The sequence below is a fragment of the Pelophylax lessonae genome (genome assembly GCF_965119305.1).
Source record: "Pelophylax lessonae genome assembly, chromosome: 13".
NCBI lineage: Eukaryota > Metazoa > Chordata > Amphibia > Anura > Ranidae > Pelophylax > Pelophylax lessonae.
Window position 1 is genome coordinate 74,454,434 of NC_138780.1, and position 16,987 is coordinate 74,471,420.

At 43.3% G+C, this 16,987-nt stretch overlaps 1 protein-coding gene across 1 annotated transcript in view; it reads right to left on the reverse strand.

The window, feature by feature from the left end:
* LOC309569958 (cytoglobin-1-like) overlaps positions 1–16,987 on the reverse strand; it is a 67,436-nt gene that overhangs the window by 18,580 nt on the left and 31,869 nt on the right. The window contains exon 3 of the mRNA XM_082275952.1: positions 4,173–4,293. Within this exon, the coding sequence (XP_082132078.1) occupies positions 4,173–4,293 (121 nt within the window). The remainder of the gene's footprint in view (positions 1–4,172; positions 4,294–16,987) is intronic.

The following is a 16,987-nucleotide window of genomic DNA, read 5'->3' on the forward strand; positions in this document are numbered from 1 at the left end:
CTTGGAGATCCAGTGCCCTGAGTTACTTCTAACAGACTCTCCTCAAGGGGCCCGTCTTTTGCATAGAGTGGACCCGGCTACAGATCCGAGAAGGGGTGGTCTACCGAAGAGGTCCATCCGAAGATCTGGAGGAGAAGTGGCAAGTGTTCTTACCAGCTAAATACAGGGAGAGAGTTCTGGCTGCTCTTCATGATAATCATGGCCATCTGGGACCTGAAAGAACTTTTCAGCTTGTCAGAGACAGGTTCCACTGGCCCTGTATGAGGGCGGAAGTTGAAGGATACTGTCATTCTTGTGTCCGATGCATACAAAGGAAGACTCTGCCACGTCAAGCAGCCCCAATGGGCCATCTGCAAAGCCAGGGACTTTTCCTTTGCCTAGAGCCTGATCTGAGTGGTCAAGGGAATGTCCTTGTGGTAACAGACCACTTTACCAGATACGCCCAAGCATTCCCAACAAAGGATCAGAAGGCCTCAACGGTAGCCAAAGTTCTTGTAGAGAAGTTCTTTGTACACTATGGGCTACCACAACGCCTCCATTCAGATCAGGGAAGAGACTTTGAAAGCAGACTGATCAAGAGACTGTTAGATCTGTTAGGCATCCAAAAGACTAGAACTACTCCCTACCTTCCACAAGGGATGCCCAGCCGGAACGATTTAACAGGACTCTTTTGGACATGTTGGGGACTTTAAGCTCAGAGAAGAAACAGCATTGGGGCAAACATGTAGCTGCAATTGTGCATGCCTACAACACTACTGTCAGTGATGCTACTGGATATTCCCCTTATCGTCTAATGTTTGGATGAGAGGCTCGGCTGCCAGTGGACTTGGCCTTTGGCACCTCGCCCGATCACACCTCTTCAGCATCGCACAAGGGATATGTGGACCGACTGAGGAAGAGTCTGAAATCGGCCTATGATAAAGCTCAGGCAACATCTGATCAACGTGGACTGAGGAATAAAAGGAATTTTGACTTAAGAGTTCGGATCCAAGACTTGCAACCCGGGGACAGGGTATTGCTTAGGAACTTGGGTGTCCCGGGAAAACACAAGTTGGCAGACCGTTGGAAGTCCCAACCTTATGTTATCTGCAAGCAATTACCAAATCTCCCTGTGTATCAAATTCGGCCTGAAGGAAGTGTGGGTCCATTAAAGACTTGGCATAGGAACCATCTACTACCTCTCTCTGAAGCAGTTTGCATGCCTCCTGTCGTAGATTCGCCGGAGACCCCTTCGACCTCTCGTCTGTCCAGACCAGTCACCAGATCTCAGTCGACACTCCCAGATGTGAGGGAGGGAAATTCTCCATCTGAAGACCTGGAAGATGAAGAGGAGGTACCTGATTGGATGTGGTCATCTCAGTCACCAGAACCCACACCTGCCTCCCTGACTTCATTCGAATTGGCTGAAAGAGGAACCCTTTGGCCAGAAGCCCCTGAATTCATACCTTTCCACATGCTTTCAGAAGAAGCAGTTGATGATGAAGATCCTGAGGAGGAGGTTGCACCTTTCTCTGAAGAGTAACTAACCGCTCTTGAAACATCAGATTCCTGTGTGTTGGAACATGACAAAGAGGCCATTGAAGAATCCCCAGAAGCGGCTGGTCCTAGTACCTCTGAGATCCTGCATCCCAAAGAACAGAGGGAAAGAAGAGCCATTCACCCACCCAAAAGGCTGACTTATGACCAATTGGGTGAATGCTCGGAAGAAGCTATCTTTACTTCCAAACGAACTCTTGATCAGCCTAGTTCTTCCACCACAGATTTGGTGGAGGACAACCCTATCTCACCCCCAGGCACATCTGTACAAGCCACTCAAGTGTCGGGGGTCTGTGAACAGAATTACCTTCCCTCCCCCGACAATTGGTGGGAGGTTCCTATGTCGAACCTGTGTTGTAATATGCAGTTGTTAAGTTTGAATTTTGCTTATGAAAAGGAAGATAATTCTCTGTTATGCATATGTTAATGATTTTGTTGTGTACTGCCAACATATGCACTGGAGTACATGCTGTTGTCCTCTTTGGGGACCAAAGTTTCTTAAGTGGGGGGAGTGTATAGCGAGGTTTCATATGCCTAAAAGATGACTGTTTGACATTTGAGAGGAGCTCGGCTCCATCTAGTGGCCAAAACGACACATTGCAGCTGATCTGGAATTTCCTGTGATGTGATTTTCCTGTCAGGAAGTTGAGCAGACTACATCATCCATAGTGCTTTGGGAGTACCAGGGTGCACTGCCTCACCGCACAGCCTTCTGGGGAAAGCTTTATAAAGGAAGGGAGGAGCCAGGCTCACTCTCTTGGGAAAGACACAGTGAGACAAGCAGGAAGCCAGCGCTGTGGGCTGATGCTGCATGCTAGGCCAAAACTCCTGGGCCTGAAGTGACTAAGCTGCAGTGTTTTATCTCTAGTAGAGGATCCCTCCTGGAGGTCCCATCGATGTTTTGCAGAGACCAGACTCATCCACCACCAATACCTAGTGCGGCTGGTGACAGAGGCCGGAGACTGAGACCGCAGCGGAGGGTTCCTGGGAGACAGTCCATTTGGTGAGAGGGCACCTGCCCAAAAACTGACTCTATCTACCAAAGAAGTAACTTTAGTCAGGATTAGCCCTAGAGTAGTAGAAGGCAATATATCGGGTGGCCCAGTACATCTCTCACAGAAGTTTTACCGCCAAACCTGCACAGACACCCCGCGGTGATTACTAACTGTTTGCTGCCATCTTCTCTATTGATCATCCATCCTCAATGTGGATTACAAATCGCGAGTGCACCAACGTTGCTAGCGAAGATATAGAGAAGAAACAGCGGAACCACATGTGGGACTCAGATAGGCCTACCTGTCTGGTACTGTGTCTGGCATTTATTATTCATGAGTGTGGGAGTACTTTTATCTTTCTAAGTTGGTACATGTAATTCCTTAAAGAGCCATATTTCATTGTATCTCACTTGTTTCATTCTGATATATAGTAAATTAAGCTTTAATTTAAGGCAATCCTGTGTGTTGTCCCATTGTGTCACCCAGAAGGACTACAGCTGGAGAGAGGTAACAGGTCATTATTATTTATTGAAGTGTTATATTCCAATTTGTGTAGCCATTTGGTATTCCAGTCCTGTTCTGGGTCAGTTGTGCCTAGGGAGGGTTCGAGCCAATTCCGAGGGTTGTTAGGCAGGGCGTAGACCCAATAGTCTAATCAGCACCTCCTACGGGGGTAGTGCTACACTAAAGATTAAGGCAAAAAAAAAAAAAAAAAAGGAGTAGTCTCTCCTACAGTACTTCATTTTGATAGATTAAAAAGAGCACAGATATCTCCCCCCTACCCTCCTCAGCTCCATAACTCCTCCTTGTTCGTAGGGAGGGAGTACAGGAAGTTATCAATGCACAAGATTTCTAGAGCAATCAAATGGTATATTTTTGCACTTATTGAAAATATACTGTATAATTTATCAGACCAAAAGAGAGCAAATAAGAGAAGGTCATTATTAGGGTTTACATACACCAGATGTCTGAACTCCAGGTAAATTCCTATAGCGTATCCATTTTTAGTGTCCATTCAATAGCAGAGACTGGAAGTAGAGAACACATGAACTAACTGAGCTAACAACCTCTATACAATTTTTGAAGAGCCATAACTCAGCACAGAATCAAAGCGGAAGTAAATTTCCCTGGTTTGTTTGTGCTCTGAAGGAACGGCCGCCCGTGCTGTTTCTTCAGAGCCCTGTGTCATGGCCGGCAGCTCCCACTCACAGCACCAGAGTACACAAACCTGGAAGAAACACCGGGGAAGATGTTAGCAGTTTCAGCGGTGTGCGGGCGCCTCTGGAGGGCTTCGTTCTAAGGTAAGTATTTCATAATGGGCTAGTATTCATTCATTTTCTAATTTGTTAACTTGCACCAGTAAATTATATAGCGCTACTAAGTAGTACATTATCATTAGAAAGGGTTGATACTCCACAATGCATTATAAGAAAATCAAGAGGCAGAGACTCCAGGATACCACTGGAAGATTACTTTTTCCAGCCTTGTGTGGATGACAACTATCTATATATGCATTTTAAAAGTGTTACATTTTTATTTAACATGAGTTCTTCAAGGAAAAGGTGACCTGTTCTGCATTGCTTTTTTGCATAAGCCCAATGAGACATCTAGCTTTATCCAACTGATGCAGAGTGTCTTTACCTGATAATATTTGGGAGGTGCATGATATCCATAATGAATTTTTCCAAGCTCCAATCCCAGTTCTTCTAGACGAGTTGAATTATCAATCCGGGCAATGCTTTTCTCCACAAATGACAAAACTCTGGTATAAAGAGAGATATCTAGGAATTCTACAGTCTGTATGTCCATAATTCAAGTATAGTTAAGGCACAGGATAATAAGAAAAGCAACAAAAATGCAACTTAAAGGCTAAATTCACCTTTGTAAAAAAAAAATTATAAATGCACATCTTTTATCATTTTTTTATTTTTTTATTAGAAGTCTGTAAAGCATTGCACCCACAAGCAGCAGAGGCTGCTCGTTTAGTAACTGGATACAGGTGTAACATGTAACTTGATATAAAAGGTGAACTAAAGGCCCATACACACGTAGCGACTGTCGGCCGTAAATATTCGGCCAACGTCCGATCGGCCGATTGTCGGCTTGTTAGTATGATGCTTCCGACAACCGACTGCGACTTTTCGGCCAAACAGAATCTGGTGTGCAGGCTTTAAAATTTTTGTTGGCCAACACCAGAACGGCCGATTGTTCCTCAGTCAGTACAGAATTCGGCCGACAAACAGCAGATGAGCAAGACTGGGCATGCTCAGAGAAGAAAAAACACACGGAAAGTTAATCATCACATGACATCACTTCTGCAGTCGGCTGTTGTTGGCCGACGAAATTCGTGTTCAGTCTTTAGCACTTTTCAACCGACAGGACAGCACCGGACAAAAGACGGCCGATCGTTCGGCCGACAATCGCTACGTGTGTACGGGGCTTTGGCCTTTACGACTTCAGTACAGAAAAAAAATAATTTAAAGTACATGTAAACCCTCACTTTGTAAAACAAACCATTCAGTTAATAATATAAATAAAAGACAAAACATTTGTGTATAGATATAAAAAAAAATGATAAACACGTTTTTCCCTTTTTTTATATGCAATCACATTCCTTCTGTTTTCAGCTGCATAAGACGTTGGGGGGGGGGGGGGTTTGGGGGTGAGTTCCCAGCACAGCTAGAGAACTGACCACAGTGTGTTCTCCTGCTTAGTGTGGTCAGTTTTTAAAAGAAAAGCAGGGGGACTGGCAGAAGAACCAGGGATTCCACACAAAGGAAGCAATACAAGGAGAACTGGAGACTTTTTATTACAAGTACAGCAAGCACATATCAGGAATATGAAATGTTGAAGTAACATATTCTTTGAGCTGAAACTGACCATATATACTCTTTAGACCAGATGTGTCAAGCACATGGCCCGTGGGCCGAATGCGGCCTTTTAGGCAATTTCATGTGGCTCTCACACCCGGGGCTTTTTTTCAGCTGAAATGTGGTGAAAGCTCTCACAGATCCCTAAAATATATATAAATATCTCACAGATCCCTGCCTGCCCTGGAAGGCTCAGATGGCATGTACGCAGCGTACCCCTGAACCCTGCACTCGGTACACAGTGTACCCTGAACCCTGCACTCTGTACACATCGCACCCCTGAACCCTGCACGTTGTACACAGTGCACCACTGAACTCTGCACTCTACGTAGTTACATAGTTAGGCCTCATGCACACTGCAGCTTAAAAAGCTCAGTACAGCTTTTTTGTTTTCCTGAGCTAAAATAAGCCCATTCATTGTAATGTGCCTATGCACACAGGCACGTAAATGAGTGTCGTGCATTCTTCAGTAAGAACAAAATAGAAAAATCTGCATTTTTGGCCAGTAATTTACATCTAATGCAACGTACGCGAACATACTGTTGATCTGGAAAAAAATGCTAATTTGCATATCTTACAAGAACGCGAGAATACATTTGCGCTAAAAGACGCAAATTTGCGTGATCGCATATGCGCGAAAATGCACGCGATTGCACTAAAATGCGCGCATTTCAATAAGACAAATACGCCTGAAATTTACAGCTGAAAAAGGAGATGCTCAAACAGGAGTATCGTGTGTAAGAGGCCTTAGTCAGGTTAAAAAAAGACACAAGTCCATCTGGCTCAACCAATAAAAAAACAAAAAAAACAGTAATGAAAACCCAACCATACAATCCCATACACACAATCCTATACTCGCAGTTGATCCAGAGGAAGGCGAAAAAACCCCCAGCAAAGCATGATCCAATTTGCTACAGCAAGGGAAAAAAATTCCTTCCTGATCCCCCGAGAGGCATATTCCCTGGATCAACTTTACCTATAAATATTAGTACCTATTTATATTATGTACACCCAGGAAAGAATCCAGGCCTTTTTTAAAGCAATCCACATTTTCACAGCTCTTACGGTGAAGAAACCTTTCCGTATTTGGAGACTAAATCTGCTTTCCTTTAGACGTAAAGAGTGCCCCCTTGTCCTCTGTGTTGACCTTAAGTTACATGTAATGCACTCCTCAACCCTGCACTCTGTACACAGTGCACCCCTGAACCCTGCACTCTGTATATCAGACGTCTGACGAAACGCGTAGGAGGAGCTTGCGGCACGTCAAGCTGCTACCAACGGGGGACATGGCGGCCATTTTCCTGGTGGGATACCGGGTTTAGGAGACTCCACATTACATGCCTTATCTTTCCAGCCAAATGTAAGTTGCCATTTGTCGTTTGAATACATAATAAAGCCATTTGACAGTATTACGTTATGGGAGTTGTCCTTTCTCTCCATATGACTTATCCCTGAGAGGAGTGGGTACGATCGAGGAAGGAGCTGGTGTGAGACCTCTCTTATTGTAGATCTAGGCTTGACCTTCCGCTAACTATGATCCCTGTAACAAGGATCATGGTGTTTTGGTAAGAGGCCAATTAATTTCCTATGGTGGCGGCTGGCTTTACACTTGGCTTTGGATTGTGGATTATTTGCATGTTTGCATTTGGGACTACACAGCACAATTTTTGTGGCATCTCTTTATTTTCAGTAATATGAATTATATTGTCTTGCATGATCATACCATGGACTGATGGAGTCTATATTCATTTATATTGAAAGTTTATAGCGCTACACCATTTACTATATACTCTATATGTAACGCACTCCTTAACCCTGCACACTGTACACAACGCACCCCTTAACCCTGCACTCTATATATAGGGCACATCTGAACTCCACAAATAATGCACTACTGGTATTTATTGCCCCTTTAAGATCCTTCCACAGTTAGTGAAATCTGGCCATTCATTGGGGGGCGGGCGTGGTTGAGTTCCTGCACCTATTCTCTCAGACAAAAAGTCCTGGGTACATTTATACAGTCTTACAGATACTACTGGCCCTTTGGGGGCAACCATAATGCTAATGCGGCCCACAAGGATATTGAATGTGACACCCCTGCTTTAGACTATAAAACACCAGGCAAGTTCCTTTAACCTTTAACCTTTAACCCCCTGGTTCCAGCCCCTCCCCGCTCTTTAGGTGGTTTAAGATGTCCAGAGTTGGGGAAGGGGTTTATGATCATGTAATTATTGGTTGTCCATTAGGCGCCGGAAACTGCCTGGAGCATGCGATGCGCACGCTGTCGGCACAGCTGTTTTTGCAATATTGCACGCAAATATGCGGCCGCTCGGTGCCAAGGCTAAGCCTTCAAGAGGGTGCATATTTGCGTGCAGTCTGCACCAAGAGGTTAAAGTGACAGTTTAAAAAATATATTCTATTTATGTGTGTATTCTTAACTCAGAAAAGTACCTTCTCCAAATCTCTTTTTTGTGCTGTGATCCAACTTGCTTTTAGAGGGTAGCTACGTTTGTTCTCCATGGTCCCACTGTAAGAGGGTAGCCTCTCTTGCTCACTCCCAGGATGGACTAAAGACAATGAGATGTGTGCAGTGATAGAGCAGTGCCAATGACTGCAACCAACGTGCACTGCTTGTTTCAAGCAAACATGAGAGGGAAAAGGAGAGGTTCAGGAGATCAGAGCCTCAAGGAGGCAGAAAAACACAGTAAGAAACTATTTCATGAAAAATAGATTACGTGGCCAAAAGTAGTGAATGTGTATGAATTTTTTTTTTTTTTAAATAATAATCTAGTTTAGTGAAATTTTAAGCAGAGCAGCTGGAACTTCCTGCAATGTCCATGGGTAGCAGCTTTTATCCTTATCCTTTTCTCTTTAGCAGTCAAGTCTCCCCTCATGATGCTCCATAAAAGCAACCATCTTCCTACTTCAGTCCTTCTGGACGTACCCTCCATTAAGGAAGAGTATAGTGTTTATGGCCCCTAAACACAAGCCCCCTTCTTAGTCTCACTCTCCCTAGGCAGTAGTACTGAGGTTGCCTGAAATGTCTGGTCCATGCCATTGATAGACAAGAGAGGGTGGGAAGTTACATCTGAAATCCAAGAAGAATGCAGCCCCAAATAATGCTACTCTTGTCCATCCTACCTCTCCAGCAAAAAAAAGTATTCTTTAGGCATTAATTAGAAAGATCAGTGGGTGGGTAATTGGCGCTACCTGTAGTGAATATAGTAAAGTGCAAATGCCAATAAATGTATATAAATATGAATTTCAATGAATATATCCGAAAAATTAATATCATAAAAATGGCATATATATAATAAATAAGATTAAAAGATCAACATGTAAACATTAGAGATAATAAAGGAACATAGTGCAAACATGTGATAAAAATATAAAAATCAATGTAGAATCGGTTGGAAGTGACAAGTGACTATTAGTGTTAAAAAATACCAAGTGCAATGGTGTGAAGTGGTGTGAGACATCTGATGACGAAACGCGTACAGCGCCGTCACATCACTTCCGGTTCCGGCTTACTGGTGGAACGCACTGCGCTCCGGGACGCCGTTTACATGCTTGCATTACCTGTTCCTTTGTGAGTACCCATTTCTTTGTTTGATTATTTCAATAAACCATACGGTATTACACTATGTGGCCTTTTCCTTTTTGCCCTGTATGAACCCACGGACGAGCTACTTACATTTCCTTTACGGACACCGCATCTAATATTGTTCTTATTGGAGAGGACTTACATATCCTGTACCTCCTTTGGTGACACCCAGGACCCCCAGGGATAGCCTACAACATCCCCCCCCCTATCTGGAAGTTGGGAGCCAAGAGAAGGAGTTCCACTTACATCTTGAATACCCGCTCTATACCCCTGTGTGGGGTGGGTATATCTGGTTAGTGTAATGTTCCGGTACCTTTGGTACCCTAAATTACACTTTCCACAAGTGTATGCGCCCTACCATTTACTTTTGGAAAGGTGCGCATACACCTTTAAGACTGGAGCTGTCATCACTCAGCGCCGGACTAGATGGCTATTTAAGGCGTCAGCTCTCACTCACATGTGTTCGTTCAAACACCCTTATCTGGATGCTAACCTTGCTTGAAGCTTCCATGCTTGCAAGCTTACTTCGCTGACGGAACCTCGCTGCACTGATCCCTGTATCCCGCTACTGGATCATCCGCCTCTCCTGAACCACCCTTCGGCTGTATCGCTAATAGTGCTAAGTACCCCGCAGGGGAATTCTCTATAAACTTATACTAAGCTTACACTATCTAGCTCTGCATAGTAGAGACTGTTTATCACATCTGCATAAACTAGATTGCTAGCTCTTGAGACTACTGCTACTTTTCTGCACTGGGTTGATCTCTTTTGTATGTCCACCTGCTATTCTATCATCTGCTATCATACAACATTGTTAAACCTTCCTGCATCCATCTGCTACTGTCTCACCTTCAAGTGTCTATCACCTACCACCTCCACTCAACCTATCCCTCAAACCTTCATCATTGTGTTACCACATATATAAAGTCACTCTAGGAACCAGCTTGCTAATTGTGTGTATTTACTGGCTGAAATAAGACCTTCCACACATGATGAGTCATTGAGGTTGGGAATGGTATCTCAGCATATCTCTTACATGACAACTGACGTGGAACTATTTCTGCAGCTGAAAATCCACACCATATAAGAAACGCAGGAGCGTTACAGATTGAACGAACCTAAAAAATGGATTCAGCAGAAATAGCCACTCAGGTGACACAATTAAAACAGCAAGTATCTGCGTTAATACACGCACTTGCTGAATTAAAAGAAGACAATCAGGCTCTGTCGCAGCAGGTAATTAGACTGACACAACTTACCTCTGCTCAGTCCCCTGAACCCAAGATAAGTCCCCCTTTGGTATTTACAGGCGATCGCAAAAAATTTCGCGAATTTAAAAACGCATGTGAGTTACTTTTTTTGCTAAAACCTCGTACCTACCTTACTGATCACATTAAGGTTTGTACTATTATTTCTTACCTATCAAGCGATCCTCGAGCCTGGGCAGATTCTCTTTTTGAGAAAAACGACCAGCTTCTCAACTCCTATGCCTTGTTCCTGGCAGAGCTCACTAGCCTATATGATGACCCCAATAGGCAGAGTACTGCTGATCTTCAGTTAAGATCCTTGAAACAAGGAAGGAGGCCTGTGGAAGACTTTGTCGCAGAGTTCAAGAGATGGACCCTTGATTCAGAATGGAATGATGCATCTCTGAAAACCCAATTTAGGCTTGGCCTATCAGAAGCCGTTAAGGACGAGCTCGCCCGAGCGGATCTGCCAAAAACCCTGGATGCATTAATACAACTCAGTATTACCATAGATAGAAGACTACGAGAAAGAAAGGCTGAAAAGATGGGAATGCCATTATCCGTTTCCTCTCGGAGTCTGGCCGTTGACCCCGTTCCTATGGAGATAGGAACCATACGCCCACCGCTATCAACTATGGAAAAAGCCAAAAGACGAAATGAAAATCTCTGCTTGTACTGTGCATCCCCGGATCACAAGATAAACGTCTGTCCCCTAGTCAACAAAAAGAAGGGTGAGTGTTCACATGTCTCTCTAGGAGGATTGACAACTTCATTCACTAACCCCTACATTTCTGTTTTTTTGACATTACAGTGGGACCAGAACAGGATTACTACTAAGGCCATGATTGACACAGGATCTTGTGGAAATTATATGGATATATGTTTTGCTGCTTTAAATAAAATTCCTATTATTTCTAAACTCAAACCTGTCTCAGTAAGTCTTATTACCGGTGTTCCGTTATCCTCTGGTCCGATCACCGATCAGACACAAGCACTTCTAGTCACTATTAACGAGTCTCATAGGGAGACTTCTACCTTCGATTTAATACCATCACCCCACTTTCCCATTGTGTTGGGACTTCCCTGGTTGCACACACACCAACCAACCATAGATTGGAAGAAACGGTCCTTGACCTTCCCTTCTTGTTATTGCGAGGAAACGTGTAACCTCCCGTTTTCCGGGAAGATTCTGTCTGTGGTGACAGATGAGATTGCACCACTATGTTATCAGGATCTTTCTGAGGTTTTTCTTGAGAAAAATGCTCAAGCATTACCTCCTCATCGAGACTATGATTGTAGCATTGATCTACTCCCAAATAGCAAATTGCCGTTCGGTCATGTTTATCCTCTTTCACAGGATGAACTTGCCCATCTCAAAACCTATTTGGATGAGAACTTGGAAAAAGGTTTTATTAGACCTTCCACTTCTTCCACAGCAGCAGGACTCTTTTTTGTTCGCAATAAAGATTCAAGTCTCAGACCTATCATCGACTACAGGAAATTGAATGCTATCACAATAAAAGATCGCTATCCTCTACCACTTATCCCTGAGCTCATTGAGCAGGTGCGTGGAGCTACCTATTTTTCAAAATTAGACCTGAAAGGAGCATACAATCTCATTAGAATCCGTGATGGACACGAGTGGAAGACTGCGTTCAGAACTAGATACGGATTGTTCGAGTATCTTGTGATGCCATTCGGCCTATGCAATGCCCCTGCAGTTTTCCAACGATTTATAAACGATATTTTTAAAGACTTACTAGATGTCTGTGTTGTGGTATATCTGGACGATATACTTATATATTCACGGACCCTGTCTGAACACATAAGACATGTAAGACTTGTATTATCGAGATTGCTTGCACATAATCTTTATGTGAAGCTGAAGAAATGCTTGTTCCATAAAGATGAGGTACTCTTTCTAGGCTACATCATATCCAAAACAGGAATCGAGATGGACATGAGTAAAATATCCTGCATTCAGGATTGGCCTACACCAACTACACGCAAGGCGCTACAGCGATTCCTGGGATTTTCAAATTTCTACAGGAAGTTCATAAAAAACTTTTCTGCTATTGTGAGACCCCTCACACAGCTCACTAGCATAAAAATACCATTTAAATGGTCAGAAGAAGCAAATAAGGCTTTCCACTTGTTAAAGACAAGGTTTACTTCCGCTCCCATATTACGCCATCCAGACCCATCCCTCCAATACATTCTGGAGGTAGATGCGTCAAACCTGGCAGTAGGAGCAATACTCTCCCAACGACCTACCCCCACTTCACCACTTCATCCAGTCGCCTTTTTTTCTAAATCCCTGAGCAGTCCCGAGATAAATTACCCCGTGGGTGAGAAGGAACTGCTTGCTATAAAATTGGCTCTGGGGAATTGGCGACATTTACTCGAAGGCACCCAATTACCAATAATTATATACACGCACCATAAAAACCTCCAATATCTTCAGACTAGCAAAACTCTCTCGCATCGACAGGTACGATGGTCACTATTCTTTCTAAGGTTTAACTTCCTAGTGACCTACACACCTGCAGATAAGAACAAAAAGGCGGATGCACTATCACGACTAACTGAAGAAAACTACTTTGAAATTCCTTCCGTTCCTATAATACCTCACAAACGCATTATTGGAGTTGTCCGTTCCTTGAAGGAAGAGGTTCTGCATGGTATAAGGTTGGATTCACCCCCACCACAACTAAATACCGATGCAGAAGGCTTCCTCTACTACAACGACAAACTTTACATACCACCTACCATACGCACCAAGATCTTGGAATTATCGCATGATGTGCCTATGGCAGGACATATGGGTATGACAAAGACTTTCAATTTGATTTCTCGGCAATTCTGGTGGCCTGACATGAAAACATCTATACAAAAATTCGTCTCTTCATGCAATGTCTGTGCCAGGTCCAAAATTGACACTACGAGACCATCCGGCCTACTATGCAGTCTACCAATACCCCAAACTCCAAGGGAAGTTCTGTCATTGGACTTCATCGTAGAATTGCCTCCTTCCAAAGGATTTAATACCATCTTGGTGTCAGTGGACCATCTGACAAAGATGGCACATTTCATTGCTATTCGCAGACTACCTTCGTCCAAACAAACGGCAGAACTCCTGATGAAACATGTCTTCAGATTACATGGTATCCCAAAAACTCTTTTGTCTGACCGTGGATCCCAATTTATTTCTAAATTCTGGCAAGAACTATGTCACATACTACGGATTGAGCGGAAGCTCACTTCTCCTTACCATCCGCAGACCAACGGACAGACTGAAAGAGTCAACCAATGCATCGAGCAGTATTTACGTTGTTACACTTCTTACCAACAGGATGATTGGTTGGATCTTCTCCCCCTGGCAGAATTTGCCTACAACAACGCAACTCACAGTACAACCAAGTAGAGTCCGTTCTACTTGAACTATGGGTTCCATCCCTCTATTCTCCCTCCACGCATCCTTCCTTCAAATAACCCAGTAGCCTCAGACTATCTTTCCCAAATAAAGGATTCTCTGGGTTTACTAAATACTACCATTGCACACGCTCACAGTCAACAAAAGAAGTACTATGATCTTCGTAGAAGACCTTCTCCACAGTATACTATCGGGGACCTCGTTTGGCTCTCAACAAAAAACTTGAGACTGAAGATCCCTAGCAAAAAGCTTGGACCTCTGTTCTTGGGACCTTTCCCAATCAAGAAACTTATTGGAAAAGCTGCAGTGCAGCTTACATTGCCAATGGACCTAAAAATCCATCCCATTTTCCATGTGTCGCTACTAAAACCCCATGTTCCGGACCAAGGAATAAGGCCTAATATTCCACCTCCCCCTCCTGTACAAGTTGAAGGTGGAGAAGAATACGAGATAAAAGAGATTCTGGATTCTCGTATCTACAGAAGAAGACTTCAGTACTTGGTTAGATGGAAGAACTATGGGCCCCAAGACGACACCTGGCTAAACACCTCTGACATACATGCCCCTAGATTAATCCGCAATTTTCATGCGAGATACCCAGACAAACCAGCTCCAGAGGCCTTCAGGAGCAGGCCTTAAAGGGGGGGTATTGTAATGTTCCGGTACCTTTGGTACCCTAAATTACACTTTCCACAAGTGTATGCGCCCTACCATTTACTTTTGGAAAGGTGCGCATACACCTTTAAGACTGGAGCTGTCATCACTCAGCGCCGGACTAGATGGCTATTTAAGGCGTCGGCTCTCACTCACATGTGTTCGTTCAAACACCCTTATCTGGATGCTAACCTTGCTTGAAGCTTCCATGCTTGCAAGCTTACTTCGCTGACGGAACCTCGCTGCACTGATCCCTGTATCCCGCTACTGGATCATCCGCCTCTCCTGAACCACCCTTCGGCTGTATCGCTAATAGTGCTAAGTACCCCGCAGGGGAATTCTCTATAAACTTATACTAAGCTTACACTATCTAGCTCTGCATAGTAGAGACTGTTTATCACATCTGCATAAACTAGATTGCTAGCTCTTGAGACTACTGCTACTTTTCTGCACTGGGTTGATCTCTTTTGTATGTCCACCTGCTATTCTATCATCTGCTATCATACAACATTGTTAAACCTTCCTGCATCCATCTGCTACTGTCTCACCTTCAAGTGTCTATCACCTACCACCTCCACTCAACCTATCCCTCAAACCTTCATCATTGTGTTACCACATATATAAAGTCACTCTAGGAACCAGCTTGCTAATTGTGTGTATTTACTGGCTGAAATAAGACCTTCCACACATGATGAGTCATTGAGGTTGGGAATGGTATCTCAGCATATCTCTTACATGACAACTGACGTGGAACTATTTCTGCAGCTGAAAATCCACACCATATAAGAAACGCAGGAGCGTTACAGTTAGTAGGCTACTTACTAGTAAGATTTTTCCTTACCTCACCAGTTACCCACCACGGGGTCACCTTGAAATTTCTTTTTTTTTATTTATCTCTTTATTTTGTTTTCAAGGGAAATCATTACATGTACATTATATTACACAGGACAAGGTTGGTTATCTAACAAATCATCATATACTTTAGGCTTTTCTTGTCTCAGAGGACTATTCTACTCCTCTGTAAATTTCAGTCTAGACATTTGCTATCACTTAACCAATATTATCCCTGGGGCAAGGCAATATCATGTTAGCAAGTCTCCTTTTTGCTCCTATTCATTTTATCCTTACCTTCCTTCTTTATATTCTTATCTCAATTATTACTTAGGTCCTAAATTCATCTATAATCCCCTTATCTTCTTCACCATATCTTCCCTTTTCCCCTAAATCCCCTTCCCCCCTCCCCCCACCCCCCTCTCCTCCCCCCCTCCCACCCCTCTCATTCCTAGCACTCCACATTCAATCCCATTCTTCCCCTCCAACATACTCTACTATCGTTCCCCATCAATACATAAAACGGAAAAAAAAAAAAAAAGGGGGGGGGAAAGGGATGGGAACTCCCCCCCTCCCCTCCACCCCCTCTCCTCCAAGTCTAACATATAATTTCCTCATTCTGAGGTGGAGACCTTAACATTTGCCTCCCCTCCTCTGAGCTCATAAACAGGTTCCAATTTCTCCATACCATTTTATATTGATCCTGTTTATGTTGTGCCGAAAGTACTAGATCTTCCATTTTATTGATATATTCTAGCTTTCTAACCCAATCAGATACCGACGGAGCTTGTCTTTTTCTCCATAGTAATGGTATACACGCTCTTGCAGCGTTCATCATGTGAGGCAAAACTGTTTTTTCATATTTCCCTACTGGCCACTCCGATATATGCAATAGACAAAAAGCCGCATCTTCCTCAATTTTATACCCTGTTACTTTATGTACTATTTGTCCTATCTCTATCCAGTATTTTTTTATCTCCGGGCAGGTCCAAAATATGTGAAATAATGTACCTTCTCCTTCTTCACGCCTCCAACATCTGTCCGATTCCTGCGTGTACCATTTATGTAACTTGTCTGGTGTATTATACCACCTAGTTAGGATCTTGTAATTTATTTCTTGAATTTTAGTACATTTTGTTGGTCTAAATATTGCCCTAAACATTCTCTGTCTTTGGATCTCTGTTATTTCTATGTTTAGTTCTTGTTTCCACTTTTCTAGCCATCCTAATCTTGGTTGATTTACAGGTGTATTCAACATTTTATATAGGAAAGATAGGGGTCTTTCTATTCCTCCTGTTTTCTCACATAGCTTTTCAAAAGATGTTAAGGGCCTCTCAAATTTTTCCGGGGCTGGTAGAGATTCAAAAAAATGTCGGAGTTGAAGAGCTTCCCATAGGCAAAGACCATATGGTCCTTCCTTCTCTATTAACTTAGATATTGGGGGCCACCTCCGCTGATTTATGTATGATTTAACATCATCTTGTCCTGTTTCCCTTATTTTTTTAAAATGTTGAATGTTTAGTCCAGGTACAAACTCTGGGTTCCCCAAAATCGGATACAGTGGGGATTCTGCTGTGGTAAGACATTGTCTCAGGGACTGCTGGTAACCTATTTTTAGCGTATTTCCTATTAAAGGATGTGTCCTCAGGGTTTTAGGAAGTGTCTTATAACACCAAATCGCCCTTTTTAATGCTACCGATGTCTGCGCTTGCTCTAATTGAACCCATCTTTTTGAATCTACCTGATGCCACCAATCTAATATTCGATTCAAATGAATAGCGTGGTAATATCTGCGAAGGTCAGGCACTGCTAACCCC